Raw genomic sequence first — 22,742 nt, 5'->3', positions numbered from 1 at the left:
TCTCCCTTCCTCTTGTGGCTGTAATACAAATTCATGTACAGGCAGACAAACTTCTTAAGGGCGGAGTTTACTGCATGAAGCCATATGTTGTTAGCTTACACTAGCGTTACACTATTCTTCAGTGTAATAGAGCTTCAATGTTCCTTACAATACAATCATGGACTACCACCAGACATCAAACCAGCATTTGAACTATCCACATAGCCTTGTGTAACAGCTCACAAACAGAAGGGAATGAGAACACAGGGAAGCAGGTTTTTCCAGGCCCAGGTAGGACTTTTAATCGGCCATTCAATGCTTTACAACTTCACAAGCTCGTCAGCTTCATAGACACGTAGTAACTTAAATACATCAGCTTCACAAACATAACAGATTAAACTAGCAGCTTCAGGAGCACCGTGGGCTTCCTTGTGCCAGACACTCTCACTCACTCACTCACTCACTCTCTCTCTCTCTCACTCACTCACTCACTCACTCTCTCTCTCTTTCTCTCTCTCTCCTGGTGGCGTGGCTACTTATATGCCGCTCTCCCCATGCTCACTGGAATTTGAGACAGGTGTTACACATAATCTAGCTCAGGTGCAAGCGCCTTTACCGCTTTCTCTCTCTCCGGACGGACACTTGACCACGCCCCTGCTGCCACATCTTGGATTATGGACCACAATAAAATGTGACTTGATTGATTGCAGTGATCTTGATTCAAGTTTATAATATTGTCAGTAGACAGACTCTATAGTTCTCATGCACACACTGACAAATGTACTCATATAAATGTGCTCCACATCAGTGTTGTGTGCATAGCATGTTACACAGAATAGATTACACTATGTAACACAATTTGTGTTTCTGGGTAGTAAGTGTTATTTCCTAATTGCTTATGCCTCAAAAGTATAGAAAATGGCTATTATTCCCCACAAACTTTGCTTTTGTGACCAGGACAGTGATATTTTCAAATGTACCTATTTCCAATGAGAAAACGGGCGAATTTGTGTCTTTTCATTCACATAAAGTCAGAAAAAAAACAACATATGAATCCAAATTAACATGTATTTATACTAAAGTAATACAAAAATGACTACAAAAGATTTAGAAGTGAGTCGTTTTTCAAGATTTACGATTATACTGTAAATCACTTTCACGAATCAGCCCCCAAATGTACTCATCATACTTCAAGGCATCCAGCAAGGTCTTGGTGCTGTTGTAATCCTCTTTGAGGTGCACAGAGTGAGCCAGGGGAAGAGACGGGTACTTGTTACCATTATGGAGCAGCACGGCTTTGAAGCTCCTGGATGAGCTGACAATGAAGAGGCGCCACTCATTCTGGTTACAGGCGATTCCAATTGCCTCGAACCAATAGAGACCAAGATCTCTAATCAAGTTGTTGAGGTCTTTTGGTTAGGGTAGTATGGGTTTCTCTCCTCAGCTCCACCTCTGAAATTGTCATCTGGATCTACAACGTCTTCCTCGTTCTCTGACTGGCTGCTCTCTTTCCGGAGGAGTGGGTACGGGGAGCTCATGGCAGTGTGGCACCGGGGCGATGGATGAAGGAAGGTCTGGATACATAATAGCAGGTGCATTCTTGCCAGTCCGACATTTGGAAGGCTCCACCATGCAGAAGCAGCAGTTGCTTGAGTGGTCAGTGGGTTCCCACAAAATTCTTGGGATAGAGAACTTCATGGCTCTCTTTTCCCCTCTGTACCATCTTACAAAAATACATTTATTTCACCCATGACTAATGTGCAAGAGATTCTCGCAACATTTTTCACATATGATATATTTTTTCAATAACATTGAAAATTATAAAACATTTTAAAATTAAAAACTTTTACAATTTAAAAAATTAACACATTTTATAACATAAAATTCCGAGCAACAATTGTCCATGTTACCTTCCAGAGTTTTTTTCAGTGCTTGCAGGTGAAATGAAGTGCCAAGGGTTTGTCTTGATCCCCGACAGGCATGCCGAAATATGCCTTGTAGGCCTCACATATCTTAGCAGATGCTTCCACGGAGTACTTTTTCGCTCTTGTCTTGATAAATTGGCTGCAGACATAGCAAAATGCGTCTGCCGGATGCTTGCAGCCTCTTGATGCCATCTCAGAAAAATGCAGATATGTATCCACTTAGGCAGCTGGAACTAAACTGAACTGGTGGGCTTAAGGCCTCTGTATTTATACTACTATTTATATTGCTGGAAAGTTCTGGAAAGTTCTAGAAAGTTCTAGAAGTTACTCCAAGTTTACTCAGCATTGAATCTATGTGAAATGTTCTGGAAAATAGTACATTTCAAAATATCACTGTCCTGGTCACAAAAGCAAAGTTTGTGGGGAATAAAAGCCATTTTCTACGGAAGCCCTGAACCGCAAGGTGAAAAAAAATAAATAAAAAAATAACAGTGAAAAAAAATAAATAAATAAATAAATAAAAATAGTGTCTCAGTTCCTTTCTGAGCCTAAGTCTTAAATTTTTTCTCTCTTCCTAAATTTTTTTTTCTCTCTTCAAAAAATGTTTTTTTCTCTCTCTTCAAAAAAAATTTTTTCTCTTCAAAAAAAATTTTTCTCTCTTCAAAATTTTTTTCTCTCTTCCAAAATTTTTTCTCTCTTCCAAAAAAATTTTTTCTCTTCAAAAATTTTTTTTTTCTCTTCAAAAATGGGGAAACATGGGGAAATTATTATTATGTCTGTCCTTTTAAAAATATTTTACTTATGGTAGCCATCCAGCTTTTACCTTACAGTATTTTTCGTTACAAAAGATTCCACTCATCTTTAATTACCTCATGGATATTTTATAAATTGCACTTATTCTTACATTCACATTCGCAGTACAACCTCAATTAGGCACTTGCAACTTCTCAAATCTGTCACTGCAATTTCAAATCTTCGCGCCTTGACTTTTGCAACTATTTCCTAAATATATTCCTTCGCTTCCACCATGTAACACTGAGCAAACGGCATAGATGGTTTAGAAAGACCAACAATTTCAAACAATAAAATAACTCCAGTTGTTACACGACAACGAATGCCATATCAAACATATGTAACCTGATTTTGTCTTGATTAAGGTTTGCAAACCCTTAAATAAATAATAAATGTATTATTCAGCTATATAGCAACAGGGAAAGCATTAAAAGGATAAGATTACATGTTTACTGATAGTGGCACCTGGTGGCCAAGGTTGGTACCGCATGCATTTTTTTGAAGAGAGAAAAAAAAATGTTTTTGAAGAGAGAAAAAAGAAATTTTAGGAAGAGAGAAAAAACTTTAAGACTTAGGCTCAGGAAGGAACTGAGACACTATTTTTATTTTATTTTTTTCACCGTTATTTTTTTTTTTTCCCACCTTGCGGTTCAGGGCTTCCGTAATTTTCTATACCTTTGAGGCATAAGCAATTAGGAAACAACACTTACTACACAGGAACCAAAATAAATAAATAAATAAATAAATAAATAAATAAATAAATAAATAATAAAATAAAATTATTACACAGTGTTATTTCCTATGGTCACAAAGATGCAAAATACATCAACCTCACAGTCATCCTTTACATCACCCTGAACTGTGGTGGAACAGTGTAGAAACTTGTACTATGGTATAAAGAATATATGCATGAAAATTATTTGACTGGAGTACCAGAAGTAAGTACAGCATGTATTTTTCTAATTCCTCTTTTTTTGATTGTCACAGCATTTATATAATATAAGGGATAATATCTGTGGTGATAATTTTAAGTCTGTGTTGGTAGAGCAGTTTTGATTAGAATCAAATGAGTGTAGAAAAAAATTGCAACGTTTTCTTAAAGGGATAGTTCACCCAAAAATGAAAATTAAGGTACGTTTTATTAAAGTCATACACATCTTGGAGGACAAGAGGGTGAGTAAATTATGAGAGAATTGTAATTTTTGGGTGAACTATTCCCTTAACATCAATGATTTTCAGCATATCCCATATCATTCATATCATTTCTGATGTGTTTTTGAACACCTTACAAACCACATGTGCCTCTGAATATGGATAAAATATATTTCACAATTTCAGCTGGCAAAACAGACACAATGTTTATGTTTTTCCTTTCTTTCTTTCTTTCTTTCTTTCTTTTTACCTTTATTATTATTACTATTATTTATTTATTTATATTTATTATTTTATTTGGTCATTTGTTCACAGTTACCTTTGGAAGATACCTTTTTTCCTCACCTTGGGAATTAAAGTCAACTAATATGCAGTATTAGTTATGCAAAAGGTATGCGGTGGTTAAGAAAGAAAGAAAAAAGAGGAAAAGTGTAAGCATTTCAGGGACACAATATATTGTTACCTGTTATATAGGCCTTTAGTAAATGAATGTAGATTTTAAAATGGCTCTTTTCCTTAATTAAGGTTTTTGCAGTAATCAGCTGCCCACTTTGGTGAAGGAGCTCGTGCAGACAGCACAGCACACTTGACTGACAGATGAGAGCGCGCTGTTTAGAATCTACCGCGGTGCCCGTGATGCGTCACCACTAGAGGACGTTATTGCTCTGTGTTTTCCGTAGGCGCCCGTAAGACTATTTGGGAACCCTAATTTAGGCGCAGGGAGCTTCACTCTCAATTAAGACATTAAGTCTGAATATATAAAATTCTGTCACCGTTAAAAAAGTAATTTTCATGTCCAATATTATGTAGCTTTCTGCTTTTCAGCTCACAGTTACAGTGCATTCTTATTGAGATCCTTGAGGCTGATAGTACAATAACTCTCCAGTTCATGGGTTGCATTAATTTACGACCTGTCAGGCAAGACAGTTGAAGTTTTAGTTATTGTTATTATAAGCAACCCTTGCCTTACACTCAAAAAATATTTAAGTCTATTTTTAGTATTTACACATTTCAATTTCATAACAAAATCCCATCAAATTGAATTGCATAATCTATAACAAAATTAAATGAATAAAACGTAAATGTATTAAAGTTTAATTCATTTAATTTTGTTAAAGATTAGCTACGCAATTCAATTTGATGGGATTTAGTAATTAAATTGAAATGCTTAAATCTTTAAAAAAAAAAAAAAAAAGAATGATGCAAAACTACACAGCAATAAATACCATGAAGAACACAGCTTAGTTTTAATCGATAACTCTCTAAAATCTTTTTTACATTTCATTGGCATTACACAGTTTATGTTCTTTAAAACAGTAAGATCTTCCTTATATATAGACTTAAGTATTATAGGCTACATTGAACAGTAGGCTATAAATTGTATTTGTATTATATATTACTATATAATTATAGTTTATTTATACTTGTTGAGAACTTTTCATCCTCATTTCTAGCATTGCCAAAGCTCTTATCTAAATAGAATCACATACAGCTCTGGAAAAAAATTAAGAGACCACTGCAAAATTATCAGTTTCTGTGGATTTACTATTTCTAGGTATGTGTTTGAGTAAAATAAACATTTTTGTTTTATTCTATAAACTACTGACAACATTTCTCCCAAATTCCAAATAAAAATATTGTCATTTAGAGCATTTATTTGCAGAGAATGCCAACTGGTCAAAATAACAAAACAGATGCAGTGTTTTCAGACCTCGAATAATGCAAAGAAAACAAGTTCATATTCATTTTTAAACAACACAATACAAATGTTTTAACTTAGGAAGAGTTCAGAAATCAATATTTGGTGGAATAACCCTGATTTTCAAACACAGCTTTCATGCTTCTTGGCATGCTCTCTACCAGACTTTCACATTGCCGTTGGGAGGCTTTATGCCACTCCTGGCGCAAAAATTCAAGCAGCTCGGCTTTGTTTGATGGCTTGTGAACATCCATCTTCCTCTTGATCACATTCCAGAGGTTTTCAATGGGGTTCAGGTCTGGAGATTGGGCTGGCCATGACAGGGTCTTGATCCGGTGGTCCTCCATCCACACCTTGATTGACCTGGCTGTGTGGCATGGAGCATTGTCCTGCTGGAAAAAACAATCCTCAGAGTTGGGGAACATTGTCAGAGCAGAAGAAAGCAAGTTTTCTTCCAGGATATCCTTGTACGTGGCTTGATTCATGCATCCTTCACAAAGACGAATTTGCCCAATTCCAGCCTTCCTGAAGCACCCCCAGATCATCACCGATCCTCCACCAAATTTCACAGTGGGTGCGAGACACTGTGGCTTGTAGGCCTCTCCAGGTCTCCGTCTAACAATTAAACGATCAGGTAGAGGAGCGTGATGATCTGGGTGTGCTTCGGCATGGCTGGAATCGGGCACATTAGTCTTTGTGAAGGACGCATGAATCAAGCCGTCCAAATTTAAAACATCAATATTGTGTTGTTTAAAAATGAATATGAACTTGTTTTCTTTGCATTATTCGAGGTCTGAAAACACTGCATCTTTTTTGTTATTTTGACCAGTTGTCATTTTCTGCAAATAAATGCTCTAAATAATATTTTTTATTTGGAATTTGGGAGAAATGTTGTCAGTACTTTATAGAATAAAACAAAAATGTTCATTTTACTCAATCCAGAGAAACTGATAAATTTGCAGAGGTCTCTTAATTTTTTCCAGAGCTAGAATCAATCAACACATCAGTTTCCTTCTTTTGTTACTTTAACAAGACAGTTCATGGAGTTGTCTGTTTTTGAGGCTCCTCCTCGGAGTCGTATTATTGGTGCAATGATACGCCAATCTTCACGTAGCTTGCTTTCTGATTGGTGGGGGAGTGGCTATGGTAGGCGGGGTTTCCAACTGTCAGTGCTGCCGGAGTGAACCCGCGCCGTTCATGAAGCGAGCGGACTTGTGTAAACATTTGACGTATACAAGGAGTACGTTGTAAGAAATGTGTTTACATCGAAAGGTTAAACTTTAAATCTTTCACATGGGAAGCTAAAGAACAAAATGACGTGTATGTGTTACAGTATGTTACTGGTTTCAATTTTGGAGTTACTGTTGTTTGGATGCACAGCAGCTGGTTGGTCCCGTGCTGTACACCGCGCGAGCGATGAGGACGGGTCTCCAGGCGCGAGACTCCCGCATGCTGTTTTGGAGGAGCCGTTGGAGTCGACCACCATCCCAAACCACTTACAGGAGGACGACAGGAACTACAGGTTGTCACCTTTCACTCCCATAATGACTATCACAACCAAGGACTCCAGGACAACTGGTAAAGCTAGCCAACTACAGCCCCAATGGATGACCACCACGGGTGCGCCTGTGACCAAAACGATGGACCCAACCTTCAAACGCAGTCAAGTCAAAGAAAACTCTACATTCTCCACAGGACTAAACATTACAATTAAGCATACTTCCTCATATCCAGTAAATCACACACAAAACACAACACCACCTGCACTGGATACCGCAATCAGTTCATGGACAGTAAGCAACACTTCTAAGCCTCACTTCCAGACCACTGAGAAAGGTAGGCTCAATTCCCAGTCTGGACCATTTCAGTGCCATGTGATGTAATGATGCCCAGTGTTATGCTTTGTATTGCAAGTTTGTAGAATGCAAGCCTTCCAAATGTGCATTCATATTAAACTACTGTACTCCTCCACCAGACACCAAATGAGCATGCAGCCTGTGTGTCCTTGAATTCCCCCCCAATCTCAACAAACAGAGGTTGAGCAAGGATGCTTTATCTCAGAATTCCCTAGGTTACAGGGTGCACTTTCAAACTGATCAAGCTAAAAATATTTAGTTGTTATGACGACTGCTTTGTGGCAAATAAGCAGGAAAGTTTTAAAACAAACCAGTATATCTTGTTATATCACAGTCACTATAGTGTGTTTTGTTGTAGTGCTGATAAAAGTAAGTATCATAAAAATGATCTCATATGTTTGATAGATACATCCTCTCCACGAACCTCGGTACTTTCCAACAGTAAAACAGAAGGATATTACGGATCAGGCCAATAGCACAGAGACAACCTTTTTAATTGCTTTAATGTGATTAATCACCATCTGACTGCCAAAAGAGGAAAACAATCATAAAACTTAAACCTCTACTCGTTTATCTTGAGTTGGGTGATGCCAAGCTGGCTTTGTGAACAGGGGCAAGGATGATTCATTTTCATTAAGGTCATATTAAGTGTAGTGTCTCTCACTTTTATGTCTGTTATATCTGATTAATTGATTGACACATTTGTTCGTCTGTTTTATAATAATTCATGTTGTCTGTCTCTTGCAAAGTGAAAATTTTGTCATCATTTACTCAACCTCATGTTGATTCAAACCCATACTGTATGACATTCTTCTGTGAAACACAAAGGAGATGTTTGGCAGAATAAAAGCCACAGTCACTATTCACTTACACCATATGGAAAAAAGGTGCAATAAAAGTGAATGGTGACTGAGGCTAATATTTTGCCTTTTATATCCTTTTGTGTTCCAAGTTGGAAAGAAAGTAAAACAGGTTTGAAATGAGGATGAACTATCACTTTAAATTCTCTCTCCCTAAACTTTTGACATGTTCAGTGGCAGCAGTAGGATGAAATAAATCAAAAAGAAAAGAGAACCAGCCATGCAAGGTATAATCAAAGGTTCAGTTAAGACTGTATTTGGTATGCAGCCCTCTGGAGTTCATTGGAAGCGGTGACACAGCAGGGAGACTGTTGTTTGGGATTACTGTAAAGAAAATTGAGAAACATCCTATTCTGTGTAGCAGCCTGAAGGCAAATGGTTCTGTGTCTGTTTAGGACTTGTTTTTGTTGTTTAGCCCACTGCTGTTTACTGGAGGTTTTTAAACAAGCAAAAAAGCAGATACTGTATGTCAAATTAAACCCACTGATTCAGCAGCTAAATATAAATTGTACAAAATGAGAGTCATCGTATTTCAAGCTCTGCAGCAAGCCACTTTAGTGTTTTTTTTTTTTTTTTGCCTTGTAACATTCGCCTTGATTATATTTGAAGAGGCTGACTATTGAACTTTAGTTATGTTTTGCTTTTTGTTTTTAGCATGGAGACTGAGTTTAGTGTATTTGTTTCCCCAGAGAACTATGACACTATCATTTCTGGGACAAGGGAGTCGTCTTTGACCCAGATAACATCTTAGAAAGCTTAAACTAAAATAATGAGCAGAATGTTTAGGATCTACTGAAGTCATTGTGATGTTTGTTAAATGTTTTGTTGTAATGATTGCATAAGTACCTCCAAACTATTTCATATTCAGCAGTATTATAAGGAACCTAAAACATTAGCCTCATTCTGTCAACAGCTACACTTAAAAAGTTATTGTAAAAACAAAAGTTGTCAAAAAAGTTGTGAAGTTATACTGATACCGTAGACCATTCAAATTGCTATTTTTTTTTTCTTACAAAAGTATTGTCTGGTACTCAGAGTATTTGCGTGGATTTTCCTTCTCATTTTCATGCCTAAATGTCAACCACCCAATTATGGATAATTAAATATTCACAAGAATGCCCTTCACAAGCAGATTTCTGGATCTAATTATACTCAGATTACACTTGTGTTATATTTGGGCCTATTAAAAAGGTGCAGGATTTACCTGTCGATTCTGTTAGTGAAGTGAATTTCTCCTGACAGAATCTTCAATTTGACCTGTCCCACCTGCAGTGACAAGTGCATATACTCTATATTATATTGTTATTGTGATTGGGTTGATGGAGAGAAAATCATTTCCCAATGATGTGTATTCATGCTGTGCTGGTCTTACAGAAGATGGAAGACTCAAGATTTTACATTAAAGGAATAGTTCACCCAAAAATGAAAATTCTCATCATTTACTCACCCTCATCCCATCCCAGATGTGTATGACTTTCTGTCTTATGCTGAACTCAAATTAAGATTTTTAAAAGAATATTTCAGCTCTGTAGGTTCATACAATGCAAGTGAATGGGTGCCAAAATTTTGAAGCTCCAAAATCCACATGAGGGCAACATAAAAGTGCTCCAGGAGACTCTAGTGGTTAAATCCATATCTTCTGAAGCAATATGATAGATTTGGGTGAGAAACAGATCAATATTTAAGTCCCTTTTCCTTTCACTTTCTCCTTGTTTTTGGTGATTCACGTTCTTCATACATATCGCCCCCTACTGGGCAGGGAGGAGAATTAACTTGAATATTGATCTATTTCTCACCCACACCTATCATATTGTGTCTGAATACATGAATTTAACCACTGGAGTCCTATGGATTACTTTTATGCTCCCTTTATGTGGTTTTTGGAGCTTCAAAATTTTTACACCTATTCACTTGCATTGTAAGGACTTGTAGAGCTGAAATATTCTCCTAAAAATCTTTGTTTGTGTTCTGCTGAAGAATGAAAGTCATACACATCTGGGATGCCAGGAGAGCGAGTAAATGATGAGAGAATTTTCATTTTTGGGTGAACTATCCCTTTAAGTAGCCTAATGCAGACAGTGCATTGTGATTACAGTTTGGCTTATTGCTGAACTGTCTGTCAGGTTGCAAAGTCAGTTGAAAGTGGAGTGCTGATGGTGAATTTGTGTTATTTTCTTTCCTTTTTTTATTTGCCAACAAATTAACTGTTAATGGTTACATACCTTACCTGGGATTCTGACATACACTGAAGGACATATTGCGTGTCATACTGTGCTCTATGTGTGAGCAGAATGTGGCTTGTTAAAAATGCATTTCAGAAAAGGGCAGTGAAAGTCATGTCATAAATCCCCAGCACTGCAGGACACAGAGGCTCAAATGATAGCTGTTTTTCAGCTGCCGCTCTGTCCTTGCTCAGCAGGATCATGAACGGGTGTGCAGTAACATGGGCCCTATGAAATATGTTTTATTTTCCCCCAAATTCTGTGTTTTAAAGTTTAATTACATTGTATCATAAAAAACAACTGTCTAATTAAATTAATTTACAGAACTTAAATAAAATGAAAACAAAACAATAACTTTTCAACATACTACTACATTATTTATTATGAAATCACAGTATTAAAGAAAGCATTGATGAACATTTTTATTTAGTACAACAGCACTCTTGCTTGTGAGATATTGCTTATACAATATATAATGCAATTACTATTTATATATTATTATTACTATTATTTATTAATACTATTGTATATTACATTTTACTATACAGTAGTAATATATTTCTGTCACAGTTTCTTCAATTTCATGCTTCTGGTTAAATCGAGCTTTTATTTTGGTGGCAAGCCAAATGATGGACATTTAGTTTGTATTATTTGTTGCATGACAACTTCCCACTTCCGGCTAAGGCTGGGCATACACGGTGTGAGTTCTGACACTCGGGAGGTCGTGAGCCACTGCACACGTTATGAGTCAGTTTATCTGATAATTGTACAGATGCAGTGGTACACAACACGACTTTAGGACGTGGTGAATTCTGAAGCAGTCGCATGAATTTTTGCGCTATTTTTCATTATAAGACATAAAGCCAGAGGAGGAGATTGCTTTAATTCCTTGTAGCTTGCAATTTAGAAATATAAAAGAATACTGGCATGGCCAGGGGCTGCATTAGCTAAAACCTCATCTGTCGATTAAGAAAATTAATTATGGATAATTATTACAAATGCTGTCCGACATTTCACGGATTCATATTTCGAAGGGAGGCTGTGTGATTTAATGACTGCATACATCATCATAACGACAGTGTGTTGCTGCTGCCAGTTACTGCATGATAATAAAGTGCACAAAATGAACAAGATTAAAAAGAAAGTGCGGAAAAATCATGCACCGTTTCTGCCAGTTATACTTGGAATTAATCTAAGCACAAACATGACGTTTAGTGCAGAATTTGGAGTTATTTTAGTGGAGTAGGCTACCTGTATAATTCAGCTTTAGATGTAGGTTACATCCTTCTCATCTGTATCACACTGTCACTGCTTGCATGTTGCCAGCAGACATACTGAAGAAGATCTGTGAGGTCTTGTCCATGTGAATGCGCTTTAAAGCCGCATTAAGCATAGTTTAAAAACCTAGTTTTAGCGCAGCGGTTGATTTGACAGGTAGAACTTTCAACCTAGAAGTCCTTGGTTTCACCAGACACGTGCCTGGGGAGTTGAAAATAATCTATCACATATCCACTATCGTGTGCATATACAATTATAACAGAGGCTATATCCCACTAAATGTAGCCCTAGAACTAAAACAAATGCAAGCATGACAAATAAAAATAAACCCTGACGGAAATTTTAAAACTCTGTCTGTCAGAGTGATAAAGATTGTTTTCTAGCGCAACCCATATGGCAAATGATTTGTTTGAAGAGCAGAGAACAGCATGGCCTTTCTTTAGAATCCCAATGATGTGGTCTGTGAATATTATGGGATAAACACAGTTTTAAAGGGGTAATGAATTGGAAAATCAAACTTACCATGATATCTTGACATATAAGAGTTCATAGCACTATAAAAACATACTGTAAATTTCAGATCCGAAAACTTCTTCGTTAGTCTAAAAAAAAAAAGGCTTTATTGAAACCAAGGTGCCAAAATGGCTTGTTCTCTACTTCCTCCTCACTAATAGTGAGGTATTACATCAGCACAGGCCAGCCTCTGCATAAACAGATCAATGCCTACTTTATCGTCAACACTGCTTAGGCCAGCCCACCAGTCTTGTGGTGAGAGTTGAGCGGTGAGATTATTTTTGGAGCAACAGGAGGTGTCACGATGGCCACGAAGATGTCAAGACTTTGTGCGGTGCCAGGTTGTGGGAATCTCTTACATTTGCTTCGGATCCCAACATTAAGAAAGAGTGGCTGACGTTTATTTTTAATGAAGTCCCAGATCACTTTGGTAAGAACGTGTCTGTTTTCTCGCTTCATTTTGCTGATGATTCTTTCACAAACAAGACACAGTTCGAAGCAGGCTTTGCAGAGAGACTTAAATTAAAAGTTGATGCAGTGCCAGCTATATTGGACCTGACAGTGGTGTCGCAACAAACAAGTGTGAGTATCCATGTTAATTTTTTTTGCTTGGTATGTAGACTGTTAGATGAGTACTGAGTATTTGATTTGATCCTAGTGATTTTAGACACTTGTGTATTAGTTTTAATGCACAGGGATGTCTAAGCGGCATATATTTTCTTGTTCTGTTGGCATGATGGCACAATTGCCACAGATGCACCTAAAGAGTATTGATATCAATATATTTAGACAATCTCTTTCCTTTTTAATGAAAACATGCATTTGTCACTTCACTGAATATATGATGAAAGATGATTATATGACGAACGACAGTGCGACAAACACCGGCGAATGTATCCTGTATACGTTTACATGTTGCACGGTAAGTGTATCCTTTCACAGTTATAAACGTGATAGCACCATGTATTTACACTTTATTTGGTACTGTCATGCGTTACTCAGCATTTGTAAAACACTGAAATGTTTCACCGTTAGAAAATGCCCCAACTATGTAACAAGATACACACCGTTGTGTCGCAAGTCTTGGTTTAACAAGAATAAAATTAATACCTATTACACAAATAGACAAGTAAATTACAGTGATTACTTACCATGCTGTCACAGAGTGCAACATCCGTGGTGTTTGTGGAGGAGGTTAATTCGGGATTAGACTCTGGCTCAAACATGTATGGATGAATTCCTCCGGTTGTCATTCTTTTAACCATCCGAATTTTTCAAAACAACCCAACACGCGCGTAATGGCGAGGGCGTTTACACTTATCCACGTGCAAAGATTTTACCCAGTCACAGCAGTGGGTGTTTACACTGGTCTTCAAGAACACACGCCCCAAAAAACAGAGCATTCGAATCAGAGGCACAAAAACTGGATAGAAAATAACCAGTTATTCCTAAATTATGACTACTTTTAATGAATCACACGTACATTACAAGTGGACCTCAAGGAACATTATAAAATAAAATAAAAATCCAATTCATAACACCTTTAACACGACCATTTTCTCCAAATGTGTAAAAGCTTCATGAACACTCCGTTTTCATTGATCGTGTGAGTTGTAACACCTTCTCTTGATTGGCCAAATTTTTTAGACATTTATTTATTTTATTTTATTTTTATTTTTATTCTATTTATTTAATGGCAGGTTTTGACAACATACCTAGCTATTTGGGGCATGTTGTTTCAAGGATAAGATACTTTTCTTTTTTTTTTTTTTTTTTTTTTACATTTTTATTGATTCCATACACAAAAAACAATAAATACAACATAAAATATGGAATCAGTTATATAATTTAAACTCCCCCACCCAACACAAACACGCATGACTGTGGTCTCTTACAATTATAACAAAAAAATAGAAACAAACTAAAAAATACTTTAAAAAAACAAGAGTGCACATACACATCAAACTAAAAGTTAGAAATCAAAAATCAAAAATCCCTCTCCACTGCCCATCCCCAAGAACCCTCCTCAAATATCCACCCCACTTCCTATTAAACAAATCCAACTTTCCCAACCTTCTGTAGATCGCCTCCTCAAATGCCGCAACCTCACTCATCTCCCTGCACCACTCCCGAAAAACAAGGGTGTCCCAGCTGTCTTCCACCCCTTGAGTATTATTCTCCTGGCCACCATAACTCCGGCCAGGACCCAACCTCTCAAGTGGCTATCCCCAAAATGAATGACCTCTCCATCACCCAGAATGCAGAGTCTGGGGCAAAATGAAAACCGTATGTCCAACACATCACACATAAATCCCTGAATCTTCAACCAAAATTCCTGTATTTTAACACATCCCCAAAAAACATGGGTTGTGTCCCCGTCTTCAGATTGGCATCACCAGCAGGTGGGTGTGTCTTTAAGACCAAGTCTATACAATCTAGAGGGGGTCCAATATAATGGATTCAAAATCTTAAATTGCATCAGACGCACCCTTAAATCTCTAGATGTAGACTTGATGTGTTTTAGGATCTTAGCCCACACTCCCTCCTCCAATACCAAATTTAAATCTCGCTCCGATAATCTCTTGAGAGAAGTTGAAGCTCCATCCCCCAGACTCTGAATTAACAGGGATTAATACACTGATGCCTCATGACCTTTTCCAAAAGCAGTTATCACCACTTCTAAAGTATCTGCCCTTTTAGTGGGGTGTATGCTACTCCCAAAAATAGTACATAGCACGTGGCGCAGCTGTAAGTACCTGAAGAACTGAGATCTCGGAATCCTGAAATGTTGGACCAAATTTTCAAACAATCTCAACCCACCAGGTCCCCAAGTGTATTAACACCCCTCTCAATCCACTCCAACCAGCAGAAAGGGGACTCACCAATACGCAACTTTGGGTTTAGCCATATGCTCGAGGCAACATTTAAATAAATGTCTGAATTAAACACTCTGGACACTTTTGTCCATAGCACGTGCAGATGCGAGATAACGGGGTGCGACTTAACTTCTCCAATTAGTTTAATAGAAAGGCTTTGTAATAGTAAAATAGGGGCGATAACTTTCTGTTCAATTCCAAACCAGGGAGGGGCTCTCTCAGGTGGAAGTGACCAATGAGCTAAATGTCTGAGACTGAATGCATAAAAATAAAACAAAATCTTGGGTAGGCCTAGCCCACCTTTGTCAATCGGTCTATGTAACTTGTTGAAATGTAACATGGGACGCTTTCCATTCCAAATGAAGGACTTCGCTATGCTATCAGATTGCTTGAAATAAGAGAGGGGGACATCTACAGGGAGAGATTGTAGTAGGTAGTTGAATTTTGGAATACAATTCATTTTAATAACATTAACCTTCCCAATCATCAATAAATGTAATGAAGCCCACCTACTCACATCACTCGAAACAAATTAGACAAATTAACTCTGTATCCTGAAAATTTAGAAAAGGAATGAATAATTCTGTGGAGGCAAGGCATAGATCTAGTGGGGTTGGAGACGAATGATAAAATATCATCTGCGTAAAGCAGAAGCTTATGCGCCACACCTCCCGCAATCACCCCTGGAAAATCATCCTCCTTTCTTATCGCGGCTGCTAATGGTTCCAGGACAAGACAGAACAATAATGGGAAAGAGGGCAACCCTGCCGAGTGCCCCTATTCAGAGTAAAATAATCTGAAATTAATCCATTTGTTTGTACCGCTGCTACAGAGTGTTTATAAAGTAACTTAATCCAACCAATAAATGTACTCCCGAACCCATACATTTCCTAAATCTTAAAAAGATAATCCCATTCTACCACATCAAACGTCTTTTTGGCGTCAAGTGAGATGGCAGCGACCGGAGATTGATCATTCGCTACTGACCACATGATATTGATTAGACACCTGATGTTATCAGAGGAGCTGCGGCCCAGAATAAACCCCACCTGATCTATATGTATAAGAGATGTAATAACCTTACTTAATTGGTTAGCCAAAATTTTTGACAAAATTTTTAAATCTAGTTGGATCAGGGAGATTGGACGGTAACTTTTACACTCGCTTGGATCTTTGTCCTTTTTAAGAATCAGACTGATCCGGGCTTGTGTCATGGTTGGAGGAAGCTTTCTATTCTTTAATGATTCAGTATTAACTTCTAACAAAAGTGGAGCCAGTTCTGTAGCATAGGATCTAAAAAATTCTGTGGCAAAACCATCTGTCCCCGAAGCCTTGCCAGTAGGTAGGGACTTAATTACTTCGTCAAGCTCCTCCAAGGTTATCTCAGAATCAAGAGCATTTTTTATTTGCTCAGTCTTCAGTTTAGGAAGATCTAATGGTTCCACAAAGTTTCTAATATCTTCATCAGTAGACGATATAATATCAATGGCTGAGGTAAAAATTTCACCACCAGCACATTTCACTGAGGGAATGGTAGAAAAAGACTCTCTCTGCTTTATATATCTAGCCAAAAGCTTCCCTGCTTTGTCCCCCGACTCAAAGTATGACTGTCTTGCCCTGAATAACCAAAACTACACTTTCTGCGACAAAATAGTAAGGTCAATTCTCTGAGGCCATCAGATGACATACGGCGCTTCAGTTCTGCCTCTGCACTTTTAATATTTCCTTCCAACTCCACGAGTTCTCGTGCTTTAGATTTTTTGATGAATGAGGCATACTGTATGATCTGACCCCTAAGAACCGCCTTAAGTGCCTCCCAAGCCACGCCCACAGAGGATACCGAGGACCAGTTGGTCTCCATATAAACACTGATTTTAGTCTTTAACATTTGTCGGAAATCAGGTTTTTGCAAAAGGGATACATTAAGGCGCCAACTATATGATTTCTTTTTCTCTATATGTGGCAACACCTCTAAACTCACCAGGGTGTGATCCGAGACTAAGATATTTCCAATTGAGCAATCAACAACAGATGAAATGAGGAATTTGGATATATAAAAAAAAAAAAACATCTATTCTAGAATAAATCTTATGGACTGATGAAAAAAATGTATAGTCTCTACCAGATGGGTTCAAAAGTCTCCAAATATCTGTAAGACCAAGAGTTTTACACATCCTGTGAAGCGTCAATGTTGCTCTAGGGGGCTTACACACTTTTGCTTCACTATGATCAAGGACTGAGTCCATCAAAAGATTAAAGTCTCCTCCCAAAATTAAATCATGAGGGGTGCCAGCGGCTTGCAACATCCCTTCAAGATCTATAAAAAAGCCCTGATCATCAGCGTTAGGCTCGTAAATATTAGCCAAAATCAGACTTTGCCCCTGAATTTCAGCTAAAACAATAATGACTCTCCCTAATTTATCTTTAGTGTGTTTGAGACATTTGAATTGTAGATGTTTATTAATCAATATAATGACTCCCTTGCTCTTACATGAGCCAACACTAAAGAAAACATGTCCACCCCATATCTTCCCAAATTTTTCAGCTTCCTGCGAGGAAAGATGTGTTTCTTGAAGAAACACTATATCATATTTCATATGCTTAAGAAAAGTAATAACCTTCCTTCTTTTTATGGGGTGCCCCAACCCATTCACATTCCATGTGGAGAGAGACAATCCACTCATATTAACATTTGACATTTTTATATAATAGAACAAATAAATTGTGTGTCAAAAACAAAATTATACAGACCACATTCCCCATTAGTGAAACAGTCAAACCCCGAACTTCCCTCCGAACAAAACAAACAGAAAAAATAAAAACTTGCGCATTAACCCCACGCACGAAAGCGCCAACCAGCGACAGTCCCTCTAAACCCAAAAGTCCATGAATGCCCATGAGCCCCCATGACAACTTTGCCATTTGATTGCTCAATTTTGCCTCACAAATTTGTGACTTGTGAGGCAAAATTACATAACAGAAAATACTTTGTAAAATAAACCCCAGCCAATAGGAAGAATGAACACAAAGAACATGTAGATTCATTCACAGAACTGTCTCAAAGGTGTGATCTTTCACAAAACAAATTCCAGCTGATATAAAACCATTCAGATTCCTTGGACAGACAAAAATTATGTTCAGTGAGCCAGCTGTTATGAGTTAAGCTGATGACGTAATCATTTTAATGTCCCGTAAAAATTTTCAACAGACCGAGTCCCTGGTCTGTAGGCCTTTCGGGGCTTTCATCCTGAACACGTAAGTGTCTTTTAATGTCTCCAGAGCCCGAGGATTTTGACTTCTTTGCCATGTTTTGCCTCAAAGAGCAAATGTGTAACTGGGTGTATCAAATTTCACCAGATTATAACATGAAAATAATAAAAAATTTAGCAAAGTGCGCAGAGCTCGTCGCTCACACGTCTGCTTCTCGCATGGTGTCACGTGACCTCTGGCTCTTTTACCTGAAAGGTGAGACTTCCTTTTCTACATCCGTTGGCCTTTGGGTGTTTTAATTTCTCCCATTCAATTTAATAGAAAGTGGCCCCGCTCTCTGCTAAATTGTCTCTGGTATAAGTCAAGTCAATGAATGGCCAGCTTCACACATGTATTTTGCAGCGCACACCACATGAAGACTATATTTATTTACATCTCAGCATTTTGTGCTTTAATCATTAAACTTGGGCATATCACGTTTTTACTTCGATTAATTGTGCATTGATACATTCATTTCATCCCATATATGTCAAATTCCATGCCATTCCTCGTTTTGTAATTAATTCAGTTTTTATGACTGGATTCCGCGAATCCATCCGTGTTTTCTGTAGATTGTTGTACATTTGAAAGTTCAATATTTGCGGCATTTGAGAGACAGGATTGTTCTGTGGTGTGAGCTTCACATTCAAATTGAAAGTTTGTTTACATCATGCCCTGGCCTGAATAGAAATTACTTCTGTGTGTTTCCTATTAGGGTTTGGCTGTTTGAGCCTTTACAGCTAGTCTATTGACTTGAAACTTCAAACAGTTTGTTTGAAGTCTTGCAGGCCAAACTAAGACATCTGATAGAAATCCTTGAAATGAACAAAAGCTGTTAAGTTAGAAGCTGTAAATTATATGTTTTTGTCCCATTACACAATTTTTCAAGTAAATAAGATCATGATTATACATTATTATTATTAGGTCTAACTCTATTAGATCAAAACTTTGTAATAATGTGAGCTTGTTTTTTTTTTTTTTTTAAGTGTTGAGTAGAGGTACAGATTAACTAAGGTGGGAAAACAGACCAATAGCCGATTAATTGGCCGATAGTTTTTAAAATTTATAATATGAATGAAAACTTTCTACTCAATGTACTGTAGTGCTGAACTTTAGTAGGTATAATTTTCTATTGGTGAAATTTTAAATCAATTTCTCTCACACGGGTACCTTCTACAAAGCCTTTGCCATCTGAAATCAATGAAAATATTAATTAAAATATTACAGGTCAAATGTGTTTGTTGTTGAGCAATAACATAAAACACTGCCTTTTTTGGGGTGTTGCCATAGCTTGTTTGAAAACATACTTTATTTTTGTAATTCCGTTTGGTGCCACTAGTAGCGCAGAAATGAAACACTTAACCTTTAAAACTGAAGTATGTCATTTCTGCGCCACTAGCATTTCCAAATGGAATTGCAAAAATGAATTTCTGTTTTCAAAAAAGCATTTTGAACTCATATATTTGATAATTTAAAAAAAATATATATATATAATTTTTAAATATATTTTATTATATTTATATTATGTTATGCAATAGTAAAACATTTATTTCCTAATTTCTTCCCTTTCACACGTTATTTTAATGCTCTGCGTTCACTATCAAAGTTTATACTTGTTCGTTAATATTTTCGCAGAGCGTTTTTCATTTACATGCGGCCATCGAAAACACAATCAAACTCAGAGAGTGCTGTGTCAGCGTGGGCTCTGCCCAGGCAATCACAGCACTTGTGTTGAACAGACGAAGACACCTGATGTAGAGGAGAGGAGAAACGCAAGGCACGAGCCGGCGATAAATCCTCCAAATCTCCATGCTTTATTCCCCATTCTCATGTGCCTCATCGTGCAGTTCCTTGGAAGCTGCAGAAGGAGTATATTGGGAGGAGAGGGGGATGGCTTCGGCATTCAGAACGGAAAACGAGCCGAGAGCAAGTGTCTTTTGATATTCATGCATTCACAGTGAATACAATAAATCTCAACAAGCGCCACTGTACGTAAAACAGTTCTCGTGCCCCCCAGACAGAGGGTTTTCATGTGCTTGTGGAAATATTTGCAAAACGTCATCTTTATAAAGATGTCGTTAAGCAAAGTGCTCTTTTACAATTGTGCGCAGTATACAAATATACATTCAATCAAAATCAGGCTGTAGTGCTTATGTTACACGCTTACAGAAAATCCAACACAATCCAATAATTCAAAGAATACTTTCCATTGAGGCCCACAGGGGGTAGAAGAAATCTCTGATCCACCCACTGTGAGAGGTGCAGATCTTGACGGCAATTCTAGTAGAGAGAAATTACATTTTTGTGCAGAGTATGAGAGAGAGATTATCGGCACCCTGAAGGAGATGGCGCTTTGCACCACCATTATTACCCCAGCCGACATGCGAGAGGGAGGCGGAGCACAAAGTGCTATCTGTCAATTAAAATTGGTGAGATTTTAAAGAGTTTCAGAGACTGGCTACGCCTGCGGGGATAACCCCATTGTGTCAGCTATGACGCAGCATTCATGAAGGGAACTGCAGCCAAATGTGTAATGAAGCACGTAATTTCAGTTTTGCAAGAACATTGCAGTGCTCACGTAAATTTCATGAGACCAGGCTGAAAAAAATAGGCGTGAATTTGTCACATGCTCGAGAGCACAATTGGGCCTTTATCCTACTTTTATGTCCATTTTGCACAACTCAATTGATATTCCTTATATTAACAACAAATAAGAAGAGAACAAGTAATTTGTCCTACAAATGTCAACAATATCCGCTGTATGTCACTGCCAAGTTCCCAGTGTAGCTATTGCAAACCCCATGCAAATTCTTGGCTTGCATTACCTTTAGGCATTATGCTTGTCAATTTTACCACTAAATTTATTGGATGGCATTTGCAACCCTTATGGAAAATCTACATCTCTAAATAGCCAACACACCATCTCCATGTGTATATTATGTAAAATTGTATCCATTTATTTGTTCCATTGTCTGTCAGTTACCAATCGGTTGATTATCCAAAAGTGCACTGATGTATTTCATATATTTTGCATAGATATTATGACTTTTAGAGCTGGTTTACATATGTATCATCATATGTAAGTTGAGCTGACACTTTCATCCAGAGCGACTTGCAACCTGATGTTAAAGGAATAATCTGGGTTCAGTACCATTTAAACTCAATCTAAAGCATTTGTGGCATAATGTTGCTTTCCACAAACATTTATTTTGTTTGGCAAATAAATAAAAAAATAAATATGGGTATGGTGAGGAACTTAGAATCGAAGTGAACAGTGCCAATCTATAAACGTTAAAATACTCAAAATACATTAAAATTTAAGATGCTATACAATATGTGTGTTAACATGATTTTAGTGTGATAAAATTGTTTTCTAAACTTTTCCGTGTAAAGTTAATGGCATAAACCCTGTAATTCTGGTTAACAATGATGTAAACAACTGTACAGCTCATATAATAAATTAGTTTAATAGAAGAATTAATGAAAGTGCTTCTTTAAAATTAGAAGCTTCACATTTCTGCCTTTTAACCCTTGTGCACTCTTCGTTACAGGTGCATACTTGTGGTCTTTGGGGTCAAATTTGACCACAAACAATAAATGTGTAATTTTTTACCTTATTTACCTCAAAATTACTAAACAACACCATTCATTTTCATATAAAGTAAGAACATTTTATGTTAGATTCACTTCAGTGAAGATCATAATTTCTCAGTTTAATTCAGGGAGAAAATATGAAAAAGGTGTCATGCATTAGGGGCAGATTGTTTCCATCTGCTGAAAAAAAATAAATAAATAAATAAAATAAATTAAATTAAAATGACCTGAACAACTGTAACCAGTGGATTGCTGCAGAGGTCCACTCATTTGCCTGGTTGTAGCAAACAGATTTTTTTTAGAGCTTATCACAAGTTCTCCATTTGGATATATATTTAGACATTATCAAAGACATTTAAAAAATCACTATTTTTGTCAGAGTTTAGCATTTTTTTGGTTTTGAAGTGTCAAGTTCAAGTGTGTGCACGTGCGCGCGTGTCTGTGTTTGTGTGTTCTCTGTTCTGGATGTGCTATGTCTCAGCCCTTTATTTCTGTGTGTGTTCTGCATTGTGACTGATTTTATTTGACAAATTCTATAAAAAAAATGCTCTGTTATAGTGCCACCTTTTCATTCCTGTGTGTGATTTTGTGTGTGGGTGGGTGTTTGTGAGCAAGTGTGTTACGCATTGTGGGTATGTTATTGTATCATTCCTTAATTTCTGTGTGCGTGTGCTGCATTGTGGCTAATTTATTTATTTTATTTGACAAATAATAATAATAAAAAATGCTCAGTTTTATAGTCTCACC

At 37.2% G+C, this 22,742-nt stretch overlaps 1 protein-coding gene across 1 annotated transcript in view; it reads left to right on the top strand.

Annotated features, from left to right (window-relative positions):
* The first annotated feature begins 6,722 nt into the window (after positions 1–6,722).
* Positions 6,723–22,742, top strand: part of LOC127440217 (multiple epidermal growth factor-like domains protein 9) — a 143,199-nt gene continuing 127,179 nt past the window's right edge. The window contains exon 1 of the mRNA XM_051696686.1: positions 6,723–7,383. Within this exon, the coding sequence (XP_051552646.1) occupies positions 6,861–7,383 (523 nt within the window). The 5' untranslated portion in view covers positions 6,723–6,860. The remainder of the gene's footprint in view (positions 7,384–22,742) is intronic.

The sequence above is a fragment of the Myxocyprinus asiaticus genome, chromosome 4 (assembly GCF_019703515.2).
Source record: "Myxocyprinus asiaticus isolate MX2 ecotype Aquarium Trade chromosome 4, UBuf_Myxa_2, whole genome shotgun sequence".
In the NCBI taxonomy this organism is placed as follows: Eukaryota; Metazoa; Chordata; class Actinopteri; order Cypriniformes; family Catostomidae; genus Myxocyprinus; species Myxocyprinus asiaticus.
This window is presented reverse-complemented; position numbering and strand designations above follow the sequence as displayed.